General features: G+C 48.3%; 1 protein-coding gene across 3 annotated transcripts in view; it reads left to right on the top strand.

The window, feature by feature from the left end:
- The window catches only part of nfia (nuclear factor I/A), a 225,766-nt gene that overhangs the window by 125,568 nt on the left and 73,352 nt on the right, over positions 1 to 26,846 (top strand). For all 3 annotated transcript variants that reach the window (XM_042334849.1, XM_042334850.1, XM_042334848.1), the window contains exon 3: positions 25,377 to 25,439. In XM_042334849.1, the coding sequence (XP_042190783.1) occupies positions 25,377 to 25,439 (63 nt within the window). The remainder of the gene's footprint in view (positions 1 to 25,376; positions 25,440 to 26,846) is intronic.

The following is a 26,846-nucleotide window of genomic DNA, read 5'->3' as shown; positions in this document are numbered from 1 at the left end:
GTACAGTGATTGTTTAGGAAGCCTTTTGTTTTTGCTTCGATTAAAATAAAATGGAATCAATGAAACTGAAACCGTCACAGAGGAGAGAAGAGGAGAAACCAGAGAATTTCAGGGCTTCGCACACGCATGCACACAGATACACACAGCATACACACGCGCGCACACAGATACACACAGTATAGGTGAACATACGTGCACACAGATACACAACATACACACACAGATACACACAGCATACACACACACAGATACAGCATACACATGCGCACACACACGCACACGCTCACACAGACACACAAATCGCACACATGACACATAGTGAAACAAGCAAACACAGCACACCAAAAAATAAATGAGAGGAAACCACACTGGAAACATCATTCATATTTTGAGTGCTACGATTCAAAATTCACTGTCTCCAACAGTGGTTTGGAGTAACATTGCTGGGGTTGCTGGCTGTTTTAGCAATATACTTTTATCTCGATTTTTACCCCCACCCCTTCCCACCCCAAAAAAAAGCATAAGTTGGTAGAGAAAATGGTAAAATTGGAGGGATAGCGTAAGATTATTTTTAATAATTGAGCTGCGGGGAGTGTGGGAGTGGAGGAAAGACTTTTTACCTGAAAGCACGGATTTAAAACAAAGTTAGCAAGCTGAGGGTTTATTGTAAAAATAAGGAATAAGGTTTAAAGCTTTTCTCTGTCTCTCTGTCTGTCTCTGTCTCACTCTCTGTCTATCTCATGCTCTCTGTCTCTCTCTGTCTCTTGTTCTCTGTCTCTCCCTCTGTCTCTCTCTGTCTTTCTCTCTGCGCGCGCTTTGCTTGAGCAAAGCACAAGACAATGGGATATTTATTAGAACTTTGATTTAGTGTTGAAAGCTGCTCTGTGGCCTGTGAGTCTAAAAAGGCTTCGTGGGGAAAAGACCAAAGCGATTCAAGCCATCTGCATCGGGCAGTGTGCCAGGCGTTTGCCAGTGTGCCGAGACCACCTGACTCCAAACACAGCCAAGTATGCCACCGATTCGCCAACCTCACCCCTCGGGCCGTTGGCTTTCAGCTCCTTTGAAATGCAGAGACCCAGAAACTATGCTCCCAACTGTCTTCCCCCCCCACCCCCCCACCACCAACCCCCTCCCCTCCCTTCATCTTTGTCTGCAGACTGACAGACTGTGTACAGTCAGGATCGGCAGACAGCGAGCAGTGGCTGCCTGGCTTGCACTGAGCTCATTCTTTGTCTGTGGAAGAATTCAATACTGGGGCATTGTCACCAGGCTATCACCTGGGCATGAGACCAGCACAGAGCAATAGGCTGTGCCCATGTGTTGTGATAAAGGACATGTTGAGTGATATCCGGCAGGTTGCCAATTCCCTCGGAGCTCGCAGCCCAGATGACTTATTAACTCTTTAAGATTTTATCCCTCTGCAGGGCTGTGTGTGTGTGTGTGTGTGTGTGTGTGGGAGCAAGGGAGCCAGCGAGTGTGTTTTTTTATCATCATCATAATATAATCCTTGGATTTTGATATAGCGCCTTATCACATCATTCAGGTGTCTCAGGATGATACACTGTAAAGTGAATTGACTGAACATTTTATGGGCGAAATGCGGCAATTGCGTACAGCACCGTCCCACAAACAGTCGTGGATTGAGCAATTTAGCGACCGCATTATTAATCTTTTTTTTAGTTGTTTTTAAAGAGATTATTAGCCCCAGAAAGTGATTCTGGATTTTTGTAGTTGTTCTCAATTTGAAGTGGTAGTTGCCCCGAGGGATGCTTTGCATTTTGGCTGACATGACACACAGTCACTACACTTCACAGCGTATTTCCTCCAAAGAATCTCTCCAAAATTTATATATAAAATTTTGGTCACTCAATCCACGACTGTTTGTGGGACGCTGCTGTGTGCAATTGGCTGCTGTGTTTCACCCGCAAAATATACAGTCACTTCATTTTACAGTATATTCTGTTAAGCACTTTGAGACATCTCGAAGATGTGATGAAGCGCTGTATCAAATACGAGGCTTATATATACTATATTCCTGTAGAGCTCTTTGATACGCGCCCCCTCCTGAAAGGCACTGGGTCAAACGCAAGGATTATTATCAACCATTACATTTGTGCACGAGGCTTGAGGTGAAACTGAGGGTTATGGAGGGGGCGGGGGCAATTTTGCGAGATTTCTTCCTTAAGAAATCAAATCTGTGCTGCTGACTCATGTGGGAACAGATGTCCGACTGGATTTATTTTTGTTATTTCCTTAATTAGAAATCCCGCAAAATTGACCTCCTGGGTTTGCCTTCAAAGTGGCTCCACGCCACCTGGTGACTGAAGAGGGGAATGGGTTGGGGGGAGCGGAGGGACGGGGTTTGGGTGGGAGGAAACTGGAGGGAAATGGGCTCATGTCTGTGGGGTACGTGTGGAATGCAGGTGGAATTAACCCTTTGATGTGGAATTGCCTATTACTTTTGGATTTTATGCCCCGGAAGCAGCGGGAGGGGGAGGAGGGGGGGGTGGGTGGGCTGGAGTGTTGTGGGGGGGAGATGGGTGGTTGGTGAGTGGGGGTTTGGGGGGGAGAGGTGGGTGTTTGGTGACTGGCTGGGGGAAAGGTGGGTGGGTGGTGAATTGGAGGGAGCCGGATTGTGCTCTGTATGAGATGTAAAAAGAGAAGTGAGAGGTCCCTCCCTGAGTCTGTAGGGTTGGCTGATAAAGAGTATTGAGCGAAGTGGAGAGGGGTTTTGCCCGCTGCCTTGGTCAACAAGGCAACAAGGCAAAATGCGATCGTTCACTTTGCGGTAGTTTGCGGGACTTTGCTGTGAGCAAAATGGCCGCCGTGTTTCCTCACAGATACACAGCCGCTGCACTTGCCGGCTATATTCCCTGCGAAACCCTTAGAGATATGGCCCCGGTGTATTGAATGCAAGGTTTATTAACAATATGAATTATTAATAATTCAAAAGTAAGAGAGCCCTCTCACTCCCTCTTCTGTATGGGGTCAAGCCCCAACCCTGGGCAGTGCTCTGAGACATAAGCCTCCGCTGCACTGAAGTCGGTGTATTGCAAGACAACAGCTAAGGCAGAGATGAAAATACAAACAAGAAGTCCTATCTCAGTCGGTGCTTATCTCAACTTATAGTAGTAATAATCCTCACGTTTGATGCAGTGCCTTATCACGTCTTCGAGACGTCTCAAAGCGCTTCACAGGATATACCGTAAAGTGGAGTGACTGTGTATTTTGTGGGCGAAGCTTGTTATCTCACCCCACCACCCCCACTCCCAACACCACCTACTTCCTCCAGTTGCCCCCCCCCCAAGCCCAAGCCCAACCCGCCACTCTCGCTGGCGATCAATAGGCTGGTCAATAGCTGGTGTGGAGCTGTTGGCCTCTTGACGCTCTGTCGCTAATGGGCAGTGTGTGACTCAGCACACAGGGGCTGATTTCCACTGCGGCTGCCTAGCCCGAGACTTGATTTGATTCCCAGTGACAGCTTATGTAAGACAAACACAGAAGGGAATCAACGTTCACAAGTATTGATTGATCTCATGACCACTTAGCTCAGGCAAATATTTCTGTTTCGGAGAGTACCCCGAGACGTAACACCGAGCTCCCCGTCAGTGCAAGTGAAAGACTCCATGGCTCTATTGGGAAAGAGAAGGGAATCTCTCTCTCTCTCTGTCTTTCTCCCTCTCTCCCCGTGTCCCTTGCACACAATCACCCCGATAGAAACAGTCAGGGCTGTTTGCAGGACATCGCTGAGTGAAAATTGGCTGTCCGTTTCACCTGCGAAACACACTGACCCCATCGTGTCACTACCCCACTGGAGCTCTCTACTCTAACCCCATTCCCTGCTCTCGCTCTCTCTCCCCATCGTGTCTGTGCTGGTGCTCGCTCCCCCACTGGTGTCTTGTTGTGCACCAGAAACCCATTGCTGGGCAGTGACACCAACCCTTTTCCGCTGTCACAGCCAGAGTGCGGAGTTGAAGTCCTGTCCACCACTCCCCCCCCAACCCCCACACAACAACAACCTTTAGCACAGCAGCTGCACGTCAAATGTTCAATCTGCTTTATTGCAGCTGTTATTGTCCCCAGGGTCCCTCTGCCAACGATGAGAGGAGAGGACGGGGGGTGGGGGTGGGGGAGCATCAGTTGTTTACTCACAAGCTGCTGGGGGACAGACACTCCAGCACCAGCGCTTGTGCTCAGCTGTGAGACGGTGAGGTCAAGTCCTTAGGCCAAGTCCGCGCCCTCATCCCCCTCCTCGCCGCTCCCCCACCCCCCCACTCTCTTCTCCAATAGCGGTTGGTTCCCTCTAGAACAACTCTGGAACGTCAGCCAATACGATGGCACAGAAAGGCTTCAAAAATCTCAGCCCCAATTTGGAAGCTAGTTTCTCTTTAAAAAGTATGCGGTGGTGGGGGCGGGTGGGGGCAGGAGGCAAGGAGGGTGTGTGTGTGTGGGGGGAGTCTGCTTTCTGTGTTTCCGCACATGTCTAAGTGAGGGTACATTTGTGGTCTCTCTCGTGGGATTCAATGAGTTCTAATATCGGGAACTTCTTTCAGGGGGACTGAAACACGTCTCCAGTTGTGGAGGAACGGGTGGTGGGTGGGGACAATTTGAGGGAGTGGGAGGGGGGGGTCAGGGTGGGAGGGGGGCGGGGGCTGTGGAATATGAACATCCAGATTCCATAAATCTGTTGAGCCCAACCGGGAAAGTGTAATCCGGAGTTAATTACCTCTGGCTTAACGTGAATGGGATGGATAGGTGGGGTGAGAGGGTGAGGGTTGAGAGAGAGAGAGAGAGAGAGTGGGGGTGGGTGGTTGGGAGCAGGGGAGGGTGTGCGGTGCTTGGAAATGATTCTGCTGAAGTGGGGGAGGGAGGGGAGTGGGGGGGGGGTTTAAATGCAATTAAGTTTGACACTTGATCGGATGAGATTTTTTTAAATTCCTGATGTCCCAGCATGCCAGCACTAACCCCTGCCACTTATCTCAAAGCAAAACACATCACTCATGCTATCCATTACTGCACTATAATTATGTTAAGTGGAGCAGAACTGAATCGATACAGTAATTTATCAGTTTCCTGAATATTTCCAGGCTGTAATGCAGATTCTATGTACGTACATCTTTAGTCGTGCTAAGTGATTAAACTTTCCTTTTTCCTGTTCGCAGCAGAAATTGTATTCACTCTCACAGGCGTTCCCACGAAAGCTAAGATTTGTGTTTATTAAGATAATAAAAAAAATGCAGATGGAGTGAAATGTAACCCATTTCCCCATTTCCGCGCTCCCAACCACAGTCCTACCCCCCCCTCCCCCTCCCCATCAAAAAGTACGCAAAAAGTCCACAACATCATTCTGCATTAAAATGTACTCACTGAACTCCACAGAAATCCCCCTGAAACCCTGAAATTTTGAGATTTCTCAACTTCGTGATCAGACACTGTGTCAAACGCGACGACTTATTGATTATTGTTTTTACTGCTTGAGAGAATCTCAGGCCATTTTATTGGTAATAATAGTTACGCTTGATACAGCGCCTTTCACGTCGCAAGGACGTCAATATTTTACCGTAAAATCAGCGAATGTGCATTTTGTAGGCGATCCCGGCAACTATTTAACACCCCACCACATCCCACAATCAAACAGCTGTGAAGTCAAATAGCCATTTTATCTGGGGGATTGCGAGTCACGACGGCGGGAAAGAGAAACTCCCTTGTCTTATTGAGTAGCTTAGCGGGATCTTTAACATCCACCTCAACAGGCACCATTTGGTTTTAACATCTCATCCTAAGCCTGGTGCCTGTGATGATTTAGAGGAACCCCATCACTGTATTGGGCTCGATAATAACCAGAATCTTTGCAGTCGATACAGCGCCTTATCACGTCATTGAGATGCCTCAAAGCACTTCACAGGACAGAGCGTAAAACGCTGTGACTGTGTACTTGGCGTGTGAACCTGGAGTGATACGTGGGCACGAGATTGGGAAGTGTCTGTCTCTGCGTTGTGGAGGCCTCTTGTCAGTACGTGGCTTGCAGTGTCTTCATTCGGGTTGTGAATACAGAGTTATGTTTGTGTGTGTGATGTAGCTGGTTAATGGCAAGGAGAGCTTGTTACCTTCATACCCGTTCTCCCACTAAACACCTGCCTGACTGACTCCTGTCGTCCACATTACAACCCCTCTGATCCGCCATCTCACACCTGATCCATATTCCCCTTCCCCATTCTCTCTGACCATTTGCTGAGGAGCTTTCAGCCATTTTGCCGCCTCTGCCGCCCACCTACTCCCCACACAAACACACACACAGACACACTCGCGCCCCACCCTCTCTCCCCCGCTCCTTCTTTGCAGAAGCACTTTGAGACGCTTCACCTCATCCATCGCTGTTTAATTTTAATGCGCTCCTCGTTGGGTACGAATATCAGAGGTGTGGCTCCCAGTGGGTTAAGGACACTCAAACAAAATAAAAACGCATGCCCTCCCCCTTGTCCAGGTCCCACCCCCACCCACTACCACCCCCCACCCAACAGACGTGTTGGGAAGGAAAATAAACTATCGCCAGTGTTTTTGAATCCCAGTTTGGCTTTGTCATCGCGGTGAAGGGAAGGGCTTCTCTCTTTCTGAGGCCCTCGGGCCTAGTCGTCTGTAAACCTGTGCCTTTTTGTGTCACAGTTAATTAAACCACGTTCCGTCAGAGAAAGCGAGACAGAGAAGTGAAAGAATTTCACCTGCTCCTGGTTTTAAAAAAAACCCAAACACCTCTCCCTCTCTTCCACAGTATCTTTCCTTTACTAAGCTCGCTGCTCACTTCAGCCTGATACGCCACCGAGTGTGGCTGTGCCACAGGGCGAGAGGTTCAAAATGGTTGCCAAGCTCTAAGATGGCTGCCAAGGCCGGTGGCAGAAACGCCGGCTAAACTGAGCTGCGAGCGAATTCTCGGGCCCTCGCCGCCCGTCTTGCTCTCTCTCTCTCTTTTTTACATACAAAAAAAACGCGAGAGAGAGAGAGAGAGAGAGAGAGAAAGAGAGAGAGAGAGAGCGAGAGAATGCGGCTGATTTTCTGCCAGCTTTTCTCCTTGGCACAGGGAGCAATAATGTCATCCAGGAATTCGAACAGTAAATATTCAATTCACTTGTTTTATTTGGCAGGCCGGTTGGCAGGGCACAATAGGAAGGCAAGCAAAGCGAAGGAGAGAGAGAGAGAGAGAGAGAGGGAAAGGCTTATAAAATGGCTGCCGCATGAAAGGTCTTTGTCTGTGTCTGTCGTTTGGTGGGGTGGGAGGGGGTCGGTGGGGGTGGGGGTTAGTGAGAGGAAAAGAGGAGAAGACTTGCTTTTTGGTTTTTGTTTTCCCCCACCAAACAAATCCTCCGCAGAGAACAGGACCGCTGATGAAAAATTGGCTCAGAAATCAATCCGAGCGACCCCCTCTCTCCTCTCTCCTCCCCCCCCCCCCCAACCCCAGAGAACTGTGCACTTGGGAAGAAGCCTTTTCACGAGTGCTCAAAATGGCGTCTGCTCCTTTCACAAAATGGCCACCTCTGCCCTCACCACCATCACCCCCCCCCCCCCACCACCACCACCACCATTACCAGCCCTGCCCCATCATCCCTCCCTCGTTGTGGCTGCACATGTGTTGGAGTGCGGAGCATAGCCTCATAACTGAGGACCTGTTTTATTTCAGTTGCTGCGCTGTAGAGCACGAGAGAATAAGCGAGAAAAAGAGTCAGAAAGAGAGAGAGAGTGAAATCGGAGAGAGAAAGAAAGCGAGGGAAAGAGAGTGAAAGGGAGAAAGAAAAAGAGAGCAAATGAAAGAGGGGCGGGTGGGGTGGGGCGGGTGGTGGGGGAATAGAGAGAGAAAATACCAACCTCTAACTCTGGCAGATTTGTTCCCCGATACATCATTACGCGCTGCTAAATATTAACAGGGAAATAAATCGAGAAGGCAGCTGCACGATGGACCAAGCCGTGCGGGGAGGGAGGGAAGTGATGGTAAATTGGGGGACGGTGAGGGTTGGGGAGCGGTTCTGGGCACCTGAGACCCTAGTGCGGGCGCCAGCCAGAGCCTGGGGAAGTGGTGGGGGTGTGGGTGGGAGAGGGGGAGAGAGGGAGGGGGTTTCTGTGCGACCACAGCCAGTTGGCTGGCGGGAGAGACGGAGTTTCCCCCAGTCAGTGGGACAGGCAGGCTGACCTGGGAAGCACTGCTTGCTCTTGGCTCTCGTGTGGGGAGAGCAGTCAGCGGTTTCTGCCAGCCTGGCTTGGCAAGGAGTGCAGTGATAGAACAAGGTGGTTCCCTGTGGCAGAAGGACAGAAAGAGAGAGTGCGGAGGGAGGGAGGGAGGAAGGAGAGGGGTGGGTGGGAGGGCAAGTAGCAGCNTTTTTTTAATATACTGTACCTCAAACGACAGAAAAAACAGACTTGGAGCCGTCCCAAATCTGACAGTGGAAACCCTGTATTTCGGTGACTGTGTTGCTGGCTGTGAAGATGGGTGCTTAGGATTATCGTGCCACTTGGCAGGGAGACGAAGCTTTCAAGACACTGGACTCGTCTACGCAAAAGCGTCTGCCAGAGGATGGCTTGTGTTGTGCTGAACCTTGCCAAATAGAGCACGGCTCGGGGAGAGACAGAGAGAAAAAGAGAGAGAGAGAGAGAGGCAGAGAGAGAAATAGGGCAGTTCATCAGAGGTTAGATTCCTGGATATCTATCTCGTTTTCCCGATCAGTCAGGGTCAAATTGATTCATAAACAACACTCCTCCTGTTTGTTGGCCTCATTATTCATCCAACATCTCATTTTGCGCAATTTCTTAACAGATTTTCGAGTAGAGAGAGTGTGAACACCCCCCAATATTTAAAAAGCTGTGGAATTATGTATCCAGTCAACTCCTGATAACTCATCACTCCGAGGGAAATGGGCTTAGCAATGAGTTATTGAGGAGTGGCGAGTTAGGCGGAGGTATAAGCACATCAATAATTGTGGCCGGGATATTGACAGCACGATGACAAGTTAAGCCAAGGTCAAGTTATCATTTCACTGTGCAAATATATCACTTTAGGAAGGATGTCAAGGCATTGGAGAGGGTGCAAAAGAGATTGACCAGAATGGTACCAGGAATGAGGGACTTCAGTTATCAGGAGAGGCGAGAGAAGATGGGATTATTCTCCTTGGAGCAGAGAAGGTTAATTGGAGACTTAATAGAAGTTTTCAAAATTATGAAAGGATTCGATAGTATGAACAAGGAGAAACTATTCCCACTGGCGGGTGGGTCAGTAACCCGAGGACACCGATTTAAAATAGTCGTTAAAAGAAACAGAGGGGAGGGGAGGAGAAATGTTTTCACACCGCGAGTTGTTGGGATCTGGAATGCATTGCCAGAAAGGCCGGGGGAAGCCGATTCGGTAACAACTTTTAAGAGGGAAGTAGACAATTATTTAAGGAGGACAAATTTGCAGGGCTCTGGGGAGAGCGCGGGGGAGTGGGGTTGATCAGGATGGGGAGAGCGCGGGGGAGTGGGGTTGATTTGGAAGCTCTTTTCAAAGTGCAAGGCACAGACACGATGGGCTGAATGGCCGCCTTCTGTGCTGTGTAATTCTATGATTCTATGATATCAATATATAGATAGATATATAATGATTGAATAACAATAGCTAATAGAATCAGCTGAATGAATAATTCTTCAGGGACTTTCTGTGTCTTAGGAATTCAATAATTGCCCATTTCTTATCATGAGATATCATGTATTAGTCCTGGATGCTTCAAAGCGTTCTGCAGTCCCATTGGTGCATGTATCTGAGATGGCTGTGTGGTTTGTTGGCCTGACTGTGTCACCAACGCTTACCCCACTGAGTCAGAAAGTTGAGGGTTCAAGCCCCACACTGAGACATTGATCTGGGAGTCTAGGTTGATGCTCCAGTTAGTTGTGTGTGGACTAGCCCTGCATGGAGTCCTGTAGCTCAGTGGTTAGAGCAGTCGCCTCGCAACCTGGGTTCGATCCCAGGCCAGGCAAAACCTTGGACAAGTTTCCTCACTCCACACTCCCTTAAGAAAAAAAACAATAATAAAATTGGTCACTCAATCCACGATTGTGTGCGCAATTGGCTGCCGCATTTCACCCACAAAATATCCAGTCAATTCACTTTACAGTATATCCTGTGAAGCGCTTTGAGACGTCTCGAAGACGTGATAAGGCGCTGTATCAAATGCAAGGATTATTATTATTATTTTATTATTGTTGGAGATGCCGTTCTTCAGATGAGATGTTAAAAGTCAACAACAACAACAGATTACATTTGTATAGCGCCTTTCGTGTCTGTCGGGAGTATGTCCCGAAGCGCTGGACAGTCAGGGATGTGCACCGCACCTGAGCTGGGGATTGAGATCAGGAGGGTCAGGAGGTAAAGGAGGGTGGGCTTTAAAAGACCCCATGATGCTCATTCGCCTCTCGGCTCTTTGTGGGACCTTACACTGCTCAGTCTGTCTTCGCGGGAAGAACAACTGCATTACCGATAGGCATTTGAACTCTTGTTATTGATCACAAGATCAGTTGGGATGAAGACCCTTGTGGCCCATCTGATCTCCTCTCTCCAGAACACTCACCCTACTGTCCCCTCAACACGGCATTAAGCTTTGTAAATGTGTCCCAGTGACCCAGCCTCAACCACTCTTGTTGGCAACCCTGTTCCAGTCATTGACTACCCTCTGGGTAAAGAAATACTTCCTGGTCTCTGTCCTGAAATTCAAAGAGAAAGAGAGAGAGAGTAAGGAGGGAGGGAAGGATGGGAACTGACAAACCACAAAAACTTAACTACTCGTCCACAAAATACAGTCAATTCACTTTGTGATTCATATTCTGTGAAGCCGTCTCAAGGACGTGTATCAAATGCGAGGATTATTATTATTATTCCTGACATTCCCGGGCCAAACTTCCAACCTTTGCTTCAAAAAAGTTCGACGAACGGGGGTTTTTCAACCATCATATCAAAAAAAAGTCGGATTTTCAAGCAAACTGTAGCAAGGGGGTCACCATCTGGATCTCAGCCACTTGAAGCTTAATATTTGTAGGTTTACTGTACCTTGACTGTAGAGGCCTTGTAAAAGGATCCTGTCTCTGTAGAGATACATTATCCCTCTATCCTTTGTGTGAACTTTCTCAGTGTATTTCCAAACATGAAGTCATCGGTCCTAGAACATATCCCAACGTGGCTGGAACTCTCTGCCCCTCCACCCCCCACCCCACCCGCTGTGCTTTATTCCCGAAGAGGATTTAACGAGGTAGAAGGAAATGGGGCTAGTGTGGAGGGGCTCGAGGTGGGTGGGAGGGGGAAGGGAGGTATGCACCAGAAAATCTAATCATGGAGGCACTTGCAACAACAAAAACAACAACAAAATTCTTCTCAATTTATCCTCGGTTCCCGACACACACACCCACACACCCCATCAGCCTGCCCACCCAAGTCCTCCCCGCTTACTTCATCCCGGAGACTATTTGGCACAGGTTGGCGAGAGTCCAGGCTTGTGGGACTCCGAGGTGTAAATTGGGGAGCAACAACTGGAGTGCAACAACAGCAATAACAAAGGATATTTACCCTGCACCTTTCACGTCGGGAGGACATCCCAAGGCGCTGGGCAGTCAGGGATTTGCTCAAACCACACAGTTTTCCAGCTAGGACAACACGACACATCACAACAACAACAAGAAGATTCCATTTATAGAGCGCCTTTCACGTCGGGAGGATGACCCAAGGCGCTGGACAGTTGGGTCAGGACCCGAGCAGGCTTTGGCTTGCAGGGTTAACAGGAACCAAGTGGGGAACAATTCCTGTCCTCCCCCCCCTTACCTCCCCTGTCCTCCCCTCCTGGTGACTGTACTGGGTGGGTGCAGACAGCATTAGTTACGCAGCATCTCTGAAAAGCCTGGAGGTTGCCAGGAAGAGAGAGTGTGAGATTGCTTCTCTGATAATACTGGTGATGTTTCACAGCTTGGCAATGGTCGAGACGGGTCGAGGGTGTGTGTGTGGGGGAGTGGGGGGGGGAGGGAGAGAGGGAGGGATGGGGGAGGCTTTTCTGAGGCCACTTGCCAAAGATTGTAAAGGGTCTGAGTGCCGGCCGCTGCCAAAATGAGTTGCTGCTCGTTCACTCACTCACTTCTGGTTTAGCACCACTCTGCCAAGCCTCTGGCTCCCTTTCTATTTTGGTTCTTTATTTTTGTGGGTTTCCTTCCCACAACACAGCCTTCACTCCAGCCAGCCAGCCAGCCCTGTTGTTCCAAGCTGTGCGGTTTCAGCAAATCCCTGACTGTCCAGCGTACAGTATCAGCCTCTGGGTCCTCCTCGGCCCGGCCTTTATCCAACGGCAATCACACAGCCAGCAAAATCATAAGTGGACTTTATTTTTTGTATACAATAATAATAATATAACAATAACCCTGCCATTTGATTCAGCCCCTTACCATGACTTTGAGACGTCTCAAAGCTCTTCACTGATTATACTGTAAAACGAAATTGACCGTGTATTTTGTGGCCAGTTGCGCACAGAGGCGTCCCACAAACAGGCGTGGATTGAGCGACCGAATTTTAATTTCTTTAAGGGATTTTGTTTTTCTCAATCTCCCCAGCCTGGTGCAGTGACTCTCGCCTCCGGGGCAGAAGGTCGTGGGTTCAAAGCCCCACACCCCCCCCCACGTCAGGACTTGGAATTACAGCATCTAAGCTGATGCTCCAATGCAGTTCCAACAGTGCCTTGCCCCAGCACTGCAATGGAGTGCATCAGCCTGGACTGTGAGCTCAAAGTCCTTATGTTGGGGTTGGGAGTGGGGGGAAGGGGGGGCTGGAACCCACAACTTTCTGATCTCAAAGTCAAGAGTGACGTTGACTGAGTTGAGTTGAGACAAAACACTGGAGGAGCCTTTGAGGTGATGGAGTTTAGGGGGTGGAGTTCCTTGCAGTTTGAAGAGGAGAATTGTTGTGAGACGTGAATGTGCTTTTTGCTGAGCGTGCATCATTATTATTATTATTACGGGCTGTGTTTTCTTTAGACCCAGATGGGGGGGTGAGGGAAGGAGGGTGGGGGGAGGTGGTGGGGGGAATCGCCTGACAATAGCCGGAAATTAGCTGTCAAACAGCCCCTGATGATCAACGACAAAACAGCTGCTCCCCACTGGACTAGGACATTTCACAACTGACCACCTCATCGCAGGCTGAGGCCAAAACAACCACAGGGACACCAACAACAACAACAACAACTTGTATTTATATAGCTCCCTTCACTCCGGACGGCGTCTCGGAGCGCTGTTTGTCACGTGTAGAAACGCCAACCCCAAACTGTTTGTTACATGTAGAACGAGAGCGAGAGAGAGAGAGAGAGAGAGAGAGGGGCCCGAGCAGCAGACACATAATGCTGGTGTCAGCCAGAATTGGCCTTTCGGAGAAGGGAAGGAGGTGTTGTGCACAAGTGGAGTGAATGGGGCCTACTGCAGGCCATAGGTTTCACTGGGTCCCCAGGGAATAGCGAGACATGGCTTCCGTCTGCTGAGCTGGGATTTGGCCAAGAACGTTTGTGAGGCTTAATTTCTACATTGGAGACCTGCTTTTTTTCCCCCACAAAGCAAACCCTCCTCCCCATCACTCAAAGGCCCATAAATTTGACATTTCCCACAGACCCTTCGAAGGCAGCGGTGTTGCTTGTCTCAGCAGCTCGGTCCCGATCCTGGTCGGTGCACAGTCAGAACAGATGAGCGTGGAAACTTCAGACCCTGCACGCGAGAGCGCCCCTTTCTCCTGCCTCCCCCTCTTCTGCCTCTCCCCCCGCCTCACCCATTTCCCGCTCTCCCCTTCTCATCCCTCTCCCCTTCTGAATGCTGATAATATGAAAAATCTCTGAGCCCCCCACACTCCACACACATTCTCTCTCACTCTATAATTGCTATTGAATCCTTCCCCCCCCAACAACAACAACATCAAATAAACAAGCAGGAGATGGCGGAGCTGGGGAGGGGGGAATGTAAAGAAATGTAAATACACCAAGCATTATTTTAAAGGGGAAATAGTTAACCCCTTTGTCTTCTATCCGATCACCTGGCAATCATGGGGAGAGAAATGTGGAGTCCTGTAGCTCAGTGGTTAGAGCACTCGCTTTGCAAACGAGAGACCTGAGTTCATTTCCAGGCAGAGGGCGAAACCTTGGGCAAGTTTCCTTACTCCACACAGAGCCTAATAATAATCCCTCCAAAAAACCCAAAACAATAATAAATTGGTCATTTTCAATCTACGACTGTTTGTGGGACATTGCTGTGCGCAATTGGCTGCCGTGTTCGCCCACAAATATACAGTCAATTCACTTTACAGTATATTCTGTGAAGCGCTTTGGGACGTCCTCCCGACGTGAAAAGCGCTATATCAAATGCAAGGATTATTATTATTATTATTATTATAAATGGGGGGCAGTGTGTAAATCCTGTTTACTAGTCAGTACAATGGGGAGGGTGCTGCAGGGAAACGAGTTTAGAGGGATACCAACGAGAATGTTTAGCTTGTACATAAATCCTATTAATTGGGCTTTTAATTGAAGGACACCTGTGCACGCACATTTGCCCATGGCGCATAGTACGCAATGGTTTAACTGTGGAGTGTTAACTCTGGTACAAGAACTCACTGCAGGTTTGTCAGACTCCGCCACTGTGCAGCGCTCTGGGACGCTACCTTATGCAAGGGGCACTATATAAATGCAAGTCGTTGTTGTCGTTAATTTGACAGAAACCAGTGTGTGTGTTTCTTTTATCATAATAATAATAATCCTTGCATTTGATACAGCGCCTTTCACATCGGGAGGACACCTCAAAACGCCTCACAGGATTTTACTGGCAAGTGTAGTGACTGTGTGATTTGTAGGTGAATGCACAACAATGTGTAGGTCAGCAGGAGACCTACTGCCAATGCAGAGCTCCCCACCCCACCCTCCCACCTCCCAGCACTGCATTGGACTGTCAACCTGGACTTTGAGCTCAAAGTCCTGTTTGTGGGACTTAAACTCAAACTTTCTTATTCAAAGGCTAAGTACTGAGCCAGGCTGACACTAATACAAGTTTAAAGCATTCCTGGAATCCCCTGGTGGGTTTTACGTTCAACAATAGGGGGGAATGAGTTGGGAGAATGGGAAGCGAAGAGATTTTGATCCCAACGCATCAATCTGCCCCAAACTCTGAGCACAGAACGGAGCTGGATATATTCAGTTGCATTGCAAAGAGTTTTCAGCAATGCATTATCAATGTGAAGCTAACGGGGTGGGGGTTGGGGGTGTTGGGTCCAAACCCAGACTGTGCTGGTGAGCAGTGCACGCTGTTGTTCTGTGTTGTCCTCTAAGACTGTCCAGATGTTGGGAGAGCAGCTGCCTTTCGTTTCTTTGTGGAGGCAGATATTGCTTTATTTATTTTCACGGCTTGTGCAGCGTTTTACGATTCCGTCCCACCTTGGCGTGTGTGAGGTTGTAGCCACCAGAGATTGTAGTCTGCGGGACGATTCCTTGCATTTCATACACCGCTTAAGTGTCCAGAACATGTGTGTCGGTGCGTGGGCGTACGTGAGCGTGTGTGTATGTTGTGTGTAAGTGTCCATGCAAGATGTGCATGTTTGCGCGCCTATTGATGTACTTGTATGTTTGTGAGTGTGTGCGCCTGTGTGCATGTGTGTACGTTGTTACCTGTGTGAGTGTATGTTATACGCCTGTGAATGCGCGTGTGTGTGTATGTTGTCGCCTCTCTGTGTATGTGTGTGTATGGTGTACTCTTGTGTGTATGTATGATGTTGTATGCCTGTGTGTGTGTATGTGTATATGGTATATGCCTGTGTGGGTGTGTGTGTGTGTATAATGTATGCCTGTGTGTATGTTGTAAGCCTGTGTGTATGTTTCATGCCTGTGTATGATGTACGTGTGTGTGTGTGTATGTTGTAAGCCTGTGTGTGTATGGTGTATGACTGTGCGTGTGGGTGTATGGTGTACGGCTGTGTGTGTGAGCTCTGCCTGTGGGGGGTGGGGGAGAGCAGCCCTGTTGTATCGAGGTTTAAGAGCACGTGTTTAAATGAATTCATTTTCACTTGTCAAAGTGTTGGTGGGCGGGAGGGGTTAGGGGATGTGCGGGGGGGTGTCTATCAACAGGTGGGGGCTGGATAGCGAGAGTGAAGTGGTTTGTTGTGGGATGGGTCCTGGGGAGGATTAATCAGAGGTTATCTCTCCCCACTCCTCTCCACGTCTCCTCTCCCGGCAGGGAGATCAAGGCAGTCAGTCTGTCGTCGTATGGCTTTGACCTTCAACTGTTAGACAAGCCCGTGGAGCCAAACTGCGACTCCAAACTCCGTGTGTGTGTGTGTATGAGTGTGTGTTTGTGTATGTGGGTGCGCTTGTGTGTGTGTTTGTGTTTGTGTATGTGTGTGTGCGTGTGTGTTTGTGTGTGTGTGCGCACGTGTGTGTGTTTGTACGTGTTTAGTTCAGGTAAACATTCTCTGGCCGTGTGGTGTGCGCGTACATGTGTGTGTGGCGACACGCATCATGCGAACCCACGCGAGGGATTGCTGTGTATCCAACACGCTCTTGCCTCCAAAAATCCGTGTGAAGAGCATTGGATATTTTTCCCCACGGAGGGCCTCACACTCCGAGTGAACCAACGCTAACTGCACTTACCCTCTCAGCCCGTGACAGCCAAGGAACGAACAGTGATTCTTTTCAGGTACCTGGGCTTTTGCAAGAGAACAACCGTCCTCTTCTATTTTAAATGAAAAAAAAACACATTCAGCGAATGCTTCAACTCCACTGAACTCGTCCATCCTAGTCACCGCAAGCCCAGGCAACAGTTTGAGGAAAGAGAGCGTCACTCGTTCCTGCAAAGTCTAAAGCTCCCAGGAGGATCTGAAATGAAACCCGTTTCCTCGCATAAGAAAACGGGAAGTAACAAACGCAATTGGGTTTGGCAAAATAACTGGGATTTGGATCCTCTTGACTCGAGTTGTTGAGAACGAGGCTTTGCAGAGGTTTCCTGTCAGTGGAGAACATTTCAGAGAACTCTAGACATTTACAGCACAGGAGAAGGTCATTCGGTCGGGCCCCGTTGCCTGTGCCGGCTCTTTTCAAAGGGCAATCCTTTCAGTTCCATTTAGCTGCCCTTTCCCCCTTCCACGCCCCCATCTCATTGACGTGGCCTTCATTGTCCCACGGTGCAGTAATCCCTGCGACAGTCATAATCCTTGCATTTGATACAGCGCCTTTCACGTCAGGTGGACGTCTCACAGCGCTTCGCTGGAGTTTACGGTAAAGCGCAGTGACTGTGTGTTTTGTACGCGAATGCGGCAGTCTATTTGCGCACAGGAATGTCCCACAAACAGCCATGAAGTGAACGACCGGTTTTATCTGGACGACTGTCAGCCAGGTCACTGAGAGAGAGAAACTCCTTTCTCTTTTCGAATAGCACAACGGGATCTTAAACGTCCACCTGAGCAGCCACAGATGGGACCTCGGTTTAACGTCTCATCCTAAGGACAGGACTTCCAACAATGCAGCAATGCCCCAAAACACTGCGTTGGAACATCAGCCTAGTCTAGGTTAGTTGAAAGTCCCCAGACATAGCGGAGTTTGAACCCACAACCTTCAGACTAAGAGACGAGAGTGCTCGCAACTGAACCAGCCTGACACATTGTTCTTTCAACTAGTTGAAATGTCCTTATATATTATATATATTTTGTTTCTCAGGCTCCAGAACCAACAGTTGCCTGTAATTTACTTCTAAGACAAAACCTTCACGCTCGGCTGATAAACAGATTGTGTCTCGTCACTTACAGCATGCGAGATGTGGCGGCTTTAAATGAGAAAACGGGCAGTGCCCTTTCTTTTTTTTTAAAAAAGTTGTTTGTGTTCCTCTAAGCTGCTGTGTGCAATACTTTTCCGCCCTGAGAACTGCGGGGCAATGAAAGGCCTTGTGAACATGAATGCTGCAAACTCTCAGAGCTTCGTGCCATCTGACTAGACACTTGTGCCACGCAGATGGCTCTCGCATGCATAATGACTTACTTTAATTATGCAAAGAAACACTCAGAGAGCTTCCTAATTTCCCACACTCTCAGTTAAATGGCCACCGTAATCCTTTTAGGTTGACCATAGAATATGCGCACTTAGCCCGGAGCCTGGGAAGCCTGCCATGTGGAATAGAATATTCTCAGGCTGTCCGAGGTTTGCAAGCACATCTTTTGGAAGGTAGACTGAGAGCCAGCGAGCGACTGAGCGATCTTGCTAATTCACGTCAACTTTTCTTCAAATGGTTAAATGCAAAAGAGTCTCGCCAGACAGACTGAGAAAAGCTCTACAGCCTTGTTCCTTGCAACCCCCACCCCCCCCCACCTAAGACTGGGGGTTGACTGTACAAGGATTCCCATAGTGATGCACAGAGGGCAGCCCTGTGTTAACTGCTCTCTCTCCAGACACTTCCCTTGAGAAATGAATGAAGCTCATTCAGCTGTTTGAACTGCTATTTAACGGCGAAAACCGTAATAATAATCCTTGCGTTTTACGGGGCATTGAGACGTCTCAAAGCGCTTCACAGGAATTAGGGTGAAGGGACTGTATTTTTTAAGGTGGGCGCAGAGATCCACATTTGCACACAGCAACGTCCCACAAACAGATATGAAGTGAATGACGGATATTTTTATCAGGAGTGCGTTGGGGTGGGGGGGGGGTGGAGATTGTCGACCAGAACAAAGGGAGAGAAACTCCCTTATATTTTTCGAACGGTGCCTCGGGATCTTAACGTCCACCTGAACCGGGCACAGATGGAATCCTCCCTTCAGGAAATTCTCTTATAGTGCAACAGCTATAAGGCATCAATACCCACCTGGTCACGGTTACTGACAGTGTTCCAGGGAGGCGCATAACTGAGACACAATGTGACTGAATGTAAATGGGTTGGAGGGTCACACCTTGGACCTGTGAGAATGGCCCTGCACTGCGAGCAGATTTGTAGAAGGTTTGGCTTCGCCCATTGGTAGCTCTCGCCTCTGAGTCAGAAGGTTGTGAGTTCAAATCTCACCTCGGGGCTTGAGCTCACAGAGTCTTAGCTGATGCACCAGTACAGCAATGTTGGAGGTGCCGTCCTGTGGATGGGACGTTAAACTGAGGTCCCCTCTATCTGTTCAGGTGGATGTTAAAGATCCCGCGATGCTATTCAAAAAGAAAAGGGAGTTTCTCTCTCTTTCTCTCGCTGTCCTGGCCAACAATCCCACAGATAAAATTGGTCATTCACTCCAGGGCTTTTTGTGGGACGTTGCATTTGCCTACACAGTAACTCCATTTTACAGCAATCCTCTGAAGCGTTTTGAGATGTTCTCCACAACATGATAAGTTGCTACACCAATTGCAAGGTTCATTATCGTTATAATATTTGGGCAAAATCATTGGAACTGAGTCTTGAGGGAGTAGGGTTTGTAGGGGGTGGAGGAAATGGCTCCACTGGAGTCACTGAGTGAGATATCTCCAGGAGAGGAGTGTGGCACAACAATAATAATAATTAATAACAATAATAGATGATAATAATCCTCGCAATTGATATGTCAGGAGGACGTCTCAAAGGCACCACATGGGAATTTACAGTATGGAGGAATTACAGTGTATGTGGGTGAATGCGTTTGTACGTTAATGTCAACTTGCTCTTGAAAGAGTTAATGAGTCTTAGCACAGAGCAACTTATCTGATCAGTCAAGCTGCCCCCTCCCTCCCTCCCTCCCTCCCTCCCTCCCTCCGAAAGCCCTGCAGACCTGTTCGCTCAGTCTGAGCCGATGAACCCAGTGCTCTCCCCCAAAATCGGCTAGACATTTGCTCGTCATATGACGAGGACATTAACAAAGGGTGGAAAGGGGGAGGTGAGAGGTAACACAGCCACACGGCAGAATAATCATCTGATCTGATTCCAATCCACGTGCTCCTTAACACCTCGGGGCTCCTCACCATTGCCGTGGCGATGGAGACAGCTTCTTGGAATGTGTGAGGCTCCCACAGTCAAAAACAAACATTCCGACTTGTCCCGAAAGTTATACACAATACAATATAAAACGATGTTTACACAGGGCCTTTCACATTGGGAGGACGTCCCAAGGCGCTGGAAGTCAGGGATTAGCACCCGAGCTGGGGGTTGGGATCAGGAGGGGGTCAAGGATGGAGAGGTTAGGGGTAGAAGGCGCGTTCGAAGAGGAGGGTCTTGAGGCATGACTTGAAGGAGGTAATGGAGGGAGCGAGGCGAAGGGACTGTGGACTGCAGTTCCAAAGGGTGGGGGCAGAGAAGCTGAATGCCCAACCGCCGATGGTGGGATGGGCCGGATGGGGGGACGTGGGGGAGACCGGAGCCTGCTGAGCGGTGGGAGTGGACAGGTTGTTCTGGGGTTAGCAGGTCACAGAGGTAGGAAGGGGCAAGGCCGTTATAGGAAAACATCAAAGATATTACCCAACATTGGAGCGGTTTTAATTGCATATTTTACAGTATGTATTTTGCGAAGCACTTTGAGGTGTTTCCCCCCCTTTCCCAATGCAAATTTGCGGTGTGAAACACAAGGATTATTCGGATTATTCACTTTCCCTAGAGAAAGAGAGTGTAGATGGGGTGGAGGTGAAGGGTGTGTGTATCTGTGTTGGTGCGTGTGTGTGTGCGTGTGCGTTTGTGTATGCATGCGATTATGTGCGTTTGTATGCGCGCATGTGTGTGTGCGTTTGTGTGTGTGTGTGTTGGTGAATGTGTGGATGTGTGTGGAATCTCCATCCTCCAGTCCAGTCCCCTCGCTTGCTCAGCGAGCGTCAGCTTACTGTAGGAACCACTGGCATTGTCTTGTCTTTGTGGAAAGGTCAAAGCTGAATAAAAAGCCCAGGATCCACCGTTGCAGCACAAAGAAAGTATTGACTTTCCTAATCCAGTTTCGCTGAAGGGTGAGAGAATTAAATTAGTTATCTGAGCGAAGAAATCGAGAGCCCCATGAAATAAAGATAAGGAGGTGGTTGTGCGATCTTGGAGAGGCTTTCTGCCCGAGATCTGCAGGTGTGTCATCTGATCCATGGCCACCATCGATCGGGTCTGCGCAAATGCATATTTAATCAGGGCAGGGACGTGGAATGCATTATTGGCCTGAAGTTAGTTTGAACTGACTGTCAAGCTTTGTGTGCCGCTCTCTCTCTCTCTCGCTCTCTCTCGCTCACTCTCACTCTCTCTTGCTCGCGCTCTTGCTCACACACTCTCTTGCTCGCTCACTATTGTTCATTCTCTCTTGCTCGCTGTCTTGCTCACTCACTCTCTTGCTCACTCGACCACTCTCTTGTTCACTCTTTCTTACTCGCTCACTTATTCTCTCTTGCTCACTCTCTCTTGCTCGCTCTCTCTTGCTCGCTCACTCTCTTGAGTTTCACAGCGAAAATTTGAAATCGGATTATTCCGACTAACGTTAAAAGTCTACATATTCCAAACTGAACCCGTTCAGTTTTTCTTGGTTCAAAATATATTATAGCTGCGATGTTTGGTTTAGGATCCTGGAATATTTACAGGGCAAGAAATCTTTCTATCCCACGCTGGTGCTAGTTCCCCCACTGAAGCTCTCGACTCTAGTCGCACTCCCTTACTCTTTCCCCATCGTGTTTGTGTTCGTGCTCATTACCCCTATTGGAACTCTCTGGTGCAATCACATTCCCGGCTCTTTGCCCCATTGTGTCTGTGCTGGTGTGTGGTGCCCCATTGGAGCTCTCTCCTCTTCCCTTGCTATTTTCTCTCTCGTCAGTGCTGTTGCTCGCTCCCCATATGTTCTATCTCCATTGAGGTAATGGGGGAGCATTGCATTGTTTGGAGGGGCTGGCCATCAGATGAGATGTTGGGGGTAAATGATGCCGTTGATACTTAGGGTACGATATCATGTGTCACAGTCATACACACGTGTCAGCGAGGCCCTGGCAAGTGCTTCGAGACGTTTCAACGTTAGAGACAGACTGAGTCAAGCATGCTTGAATGTGGCGGGTTCTTGGCTGAGTAGCAGTGGGAATTAGGACGAGGATTTAAAGCTACATGTTCTGGTTCAGAGACACTGGTGCATCTGAGTCACTGTCAGAAGAAAAGCTTCCTCTCATGGTTGTGATTGTGGGTTTGATGGTTCGAGGTTGGCATTGTGACCAGGCAGTGTTTGTTGTCTAAAGCCCCCTTCCCCCAACCCACCCCACCCACCCAACCAACCCACCCACCCGCCCGCAAACGCCTTTCTTTTCCATCATGTGCTTTCATTCGTAAAACCACAAGACTAATGGGTGGTTTCAGACACCCCTCAATGACAGAGCTTCCTCCAGTTCCCGCTGCAAATTTTCGCTATTGTCAAAAGCTGACAATCAAACCACAAATGACTTACTCTTTGTGTGCAGTGTGCAAGTTCACAACCTCAGTGTCAGTCGCTAGTTGAAGTGCTTCGAGACGTCTCGAAGACGTGATAAGGCGCTACATCAAATGCAAGGACTATTATTATTAATATAATATGTTATTATAGTATCATATATACTCAGCCATATTTTGGAATTCCCCCCCCCCCCGCCGCCCACTTGAAAAGAGAGTAAGTTAAAGAGGAAAAGGGGGGTTTTAAAGGCAAATTATGTTAAGCAACCTTGTCATAGTGTCTACTATCAGCCACCAGGCGTTTGAGCACAATCTAGGCTGACTCTCCAGTGCAGCGCTGGGTGGGGGGGGGGGGAGGTCGTTGTATTGTCAGAGGTACCGTCCTTCAGATGAGACGTTAGGTCCCGTCTGCCTCTCAGGCAGATGTTAAAGATTCCGCAGTGCTATTCAGAAAGAGAAGGGAGTTTTTCTCTCCGAGTGTCCTGGTCGACAATCCCCCCCAATAAAAATCGGTCACTCAATTCATGGCTGTTTGTGGTGCATCGCTGACACATTCGCCCACAAAATACACAGTCACTATACTTTGCAGGAAACTCTGTGAAGCACTTTGAGATGTTGTGATGCTCTCTGCGCCATGTCAAACCTGAAGATGGTTATTATTGTTTGTCTTTTAGAAACTTTGCCGGGACATTGTTCCAGAAAGATGAGGTTTCAGGATCTCAGAGTAACTTCACAAGTTATGCTTTAGAAAACAGCGCAAACGTTTACCCCATATTTCTTATTAAAGATATTTGGGGAATAAACACAAAAGTGAGCCTAATCGGAATGATTTATTATTTCACCTCTTCAACACTTGAGGATATAAAATCATCAGAAAGTCTGTCCGGTAAATTCTGGGTGAAAATATAGCAGGGCTATGGGGTAAGACTGGAGGAACTGATTGGATAATTCTTTCAAATAGCCAGCACAGTGCAATGGGCTGAATGGCCTCCTTCCATGCTGTAAGATTCTATGATTCTGAAGTCATCTTGGAACAGTTTCAGTACTTTGTGAAGTTGGGTGTTAGTTAAACTAACACACATGTTGAGTGGATTGAAGCCTAACTCTTGGTGCCAGACAACAAGGTTGTTGATTGCTATGGACGATGGTGAGCCAGCGGGCTGGAAGGTGATTTCTGCTTGTTTGTGGTTCAAGGTGTTAATGCGTTGGGTTTGAAATGGACCCAATGTCATGAACTTATCATCCTGCCACTGAACACCAGTCAGCCTTGGAGCTCAGTAACTGCTGGGCTGAACACAGTCGAGTGGCTAAGCAGGCAGTTGTGGCATTAAATAGTAAATTCACAATGCTCTCGAGAAGGAGTGGGGGGAGAAATCTCACCAGGGATCAGGATTTCCTTCATTTATTTCAGAACATCCATAATTTGCCAAGTTTTGAAATCTTAACTTAACTTTGAAGTTAGTCTTAACTTTGAAGTGATTCTTCACAGAGAAACATACAGAAAATCAGCATAAAAAAACTGATTTACCAAATTGTCAACTTCTGCACGTTCTGTACATAGAGTAAATCTGGTCCTGGATGGGATTTATCCACCTTGAAGGCTCGTTCTCCTGAGATCTCAAGATTTTTCCAGCTATTTTGGGGAGTTACTGCCATTTGGGGAATTTTGGGGCAATATCGATCTGTGTTCGATTCCCGAGTGGGGCAAAGCCTTAGGCAAGTTTCCTTACTCCACATGCCTCTGTTTACCTAGCAGTAAGTACGAAAACCGATTGTTAGTTGAATGGCAGATCGCTTTCTGGGGGTAATAATCCCTCTCACCCCACTCAAAAAAACGCTGTTTGTGGGATGCTGCCGTGTGCAATTAGCTGCTGTGTTTCGCCCCCCAAAAAAGTCAATTCATTTTACAATATATTCTGTTGTGAAGCGCTTTGAGACGTCTCAATGATGTGATAAGGCACGATATCAAATGCAAGGATTATTATTATAATCAATTGTTGTGAATTAAATACTAACTCTGGCAGCTTTTTGTTCAATCCCTGACTTTCCTGCTTTCGGGAATTTCTTCTCTTGTGTTCAGCCGATCCTTGGTTAACAATCCCCCAAAACAGGGCTTCTCAATGGGCTGTTCTTAACCCTTGGAGTAGATGAGAGTGAGTGTAGCTGGTTTAAGCTGGTGATGGCGAAAGTACACAGAACATGTAAGAGCATCCAGTTCTGGTTCTACTGCTCCTGTGTAAATCCAAGGATGTTGGAATTGCTTTTCAATCCTGTTTTACTGTCAGTGTCATTGGCATGGTCCTGACTCTGTTGCTCCTGCACTCCAACCGCACAAGGCTCCTCACATTCACTCTAAGATCCTTCAAAGCCCTCCGTGCTCTTGCCCCACTCCACACTGTAATCTCCTGCAGCTCCATTGGCTGCTTTATGGCCTCCGCTGTTCTAATGCTGTGCTTTTCCCCTCCCACCTTTCCTTCCTCCCTTCTCCCAACTATCAGTAGTCAAGCCTTCAGACACTATGCCCCTTCCTCTCTGGAACTCTCTCCCCAAATCCCTTTGCCTTGCACTTTCTCTCGTTCCCTGCAGAAGCTTCTCAGACATCCATCTCTTTGACCGTCCCTTTGGTCAAAACCCTTACAAAGCTCCTTGTTTTCTCGTCTCTCTGCTTGGTGCTTCCTATCGTCTCTGTGAGGCGCTTTGAGATGTTGACGCAAAGTGCCGGTTGTGGGATGAGTTGTGAGGGACATCGGTTTGTTGACTAAGGCCTGATGTTTTGCAAAGTTTCACCAAGATGAACAGCAACATGTACATGTCACCCACAGATGAACGCTGGCCAGAGACCCAATAACTCGACTTAACAAGTCCCACTTACGTCCATCCTTTCCCTCGCCCACTTCACCTTTTTCCAAATCAGCATTTGCTCTAGTCTAGAGATTTAACTGCTCCCTGAGCAAAACGAGAGACACGTTAATGGTCTAATAGGTTTTCTTACCGTTTTTATCTTTCAGATTCAGGTCAGTCTGAAAGTCCCAGCCAGGGAAGCGAGGATATCAAGGACCAGCCAGAAAATGGTGCGTATTACAACGTAGCACTATTCCTATATTCCTATTTTAGACTCCGTAAAAGAAAAGTAACTGTGATGAGTAAGCCCTTTGCATTCACAAGATGATTTGAATGAAGAAGGTCCTTCTCACCCTTCCAGAATATCATCCCTGCCTTACCACCTTCTCATTGCAAGGCTGTATCTTAAGGAAACCCAATGACCTGGCCTTAATCTCCCTTTCTTCCTGATCAGTTCCAGTTGTTGTTTGCCCCTCTCCTCGTGCGAAGAAATACTTTCTGGTGTCTGTCCCACAATTGTCCCTCTTGGCGTATCTCGAAGTATTGTTCCGGGTTTACTTTGTTTGTTCCATTCTGTAACGTCCATATCTCTATCAGATCTCCTCGGAGAAGTCTCTTTGTAGTGCCTCATCCCTTATAATCATCACCAGCATTAGCATCCTTGCATTTGATACGGTGCCTTATAATTTTGTTGAGGCATCTCAAAGCGCTTCAAAGGGTATCCTGTAAAGTGTAGTGACTGTATATTTTGTGGGCGAAACGCAGCAGCCAATTGCGCAAGGCAGGGTCCCACGAACAGTCGTGGATTGAGCAACCAAATTTTTTTTAAAAAAAAGGGATTATTACATGTGGAAACGCCGTGTTAACAGTTCCAGGATTACTTGGTATTGTTATGGGGGTGTTGTGAGATGAAGGGGCGGGGGAGATGGTGGTCGAGCTGAGCGCCGCAGTGCGATGGAGGGAGAGAGCAGATCGCTCTCAGGTTTTCATACCCTCTCCTGAGGCCGGCCTCCTGTGCTGTAGAGGCTGCGACACTGGGCTCTTACACCAACCAGGATTCAAACCCTCTATTTTAGGCTCTCGAATCCTTGGTGCTTCATACTGAAAGGTTACTCACAGTAAGTGAGCGGGTGGGAGGGGCTGGTGGTATGGTGGACGGAGGGTGTGGGGTGGAATGTTGTTCAAATTCTCCGAGGAATATTCTAGAAGCCTTGTACGTTTCTCTCCGGGGGGGAAAGGGCATCTCAAAGGGACGTCAATGCTCTTTCTGAGTTAGCTTCTGTGAACTGGGGGTTCTGGAGTGGGGAGGGTGGGGGGAGATTAACTGGGTCAAAGGGCTTTATTCAACTGTACACTGTTTGCAATAAAACTAGCCGTGGGAAGCGGCTCTTTAGACAGAAGTTAATGAACGGCTGCTTAAACCTCAGCCCTGGGGCAGATTGGGGTGATGGGGGGGCAGGAAAGAATCCAAACATTACTGACCCATCTGTGGAGAGGGGGGGTGTGGGCTCGGGGGTTAGAGATTGGGGGAGGGGAACTCCCATCCAGGCTTAGCTTTACTCTGTTTAAACCTCCGAGACATTGTCTGGCGCAAAGGACGCTATAAAAATGCAAGTTGTTGTTGTTTACGACGGGTT

This window comes from Callorhinchus milii, unplaced genomic scaffold (assembly GCF_018977255.1).
Source record: "Callorhinchus milii isolate IMCB2004 unplaced genomic scaffold, IMCB_Cmil_1.0 Scaffold5, whole genome shotgun sequence".
Taxonomy (NCBI): domain Eukaryota; kingdom Metazoa; phylum Chordata; class Chondrichthyes; order Chimaeriformes; family Callorhinchidae; genus Callorhinchus; species Callorhinchus milii.
This window is presented reverse-complemented; position numbering and strand designations above follow the sequence as displayed.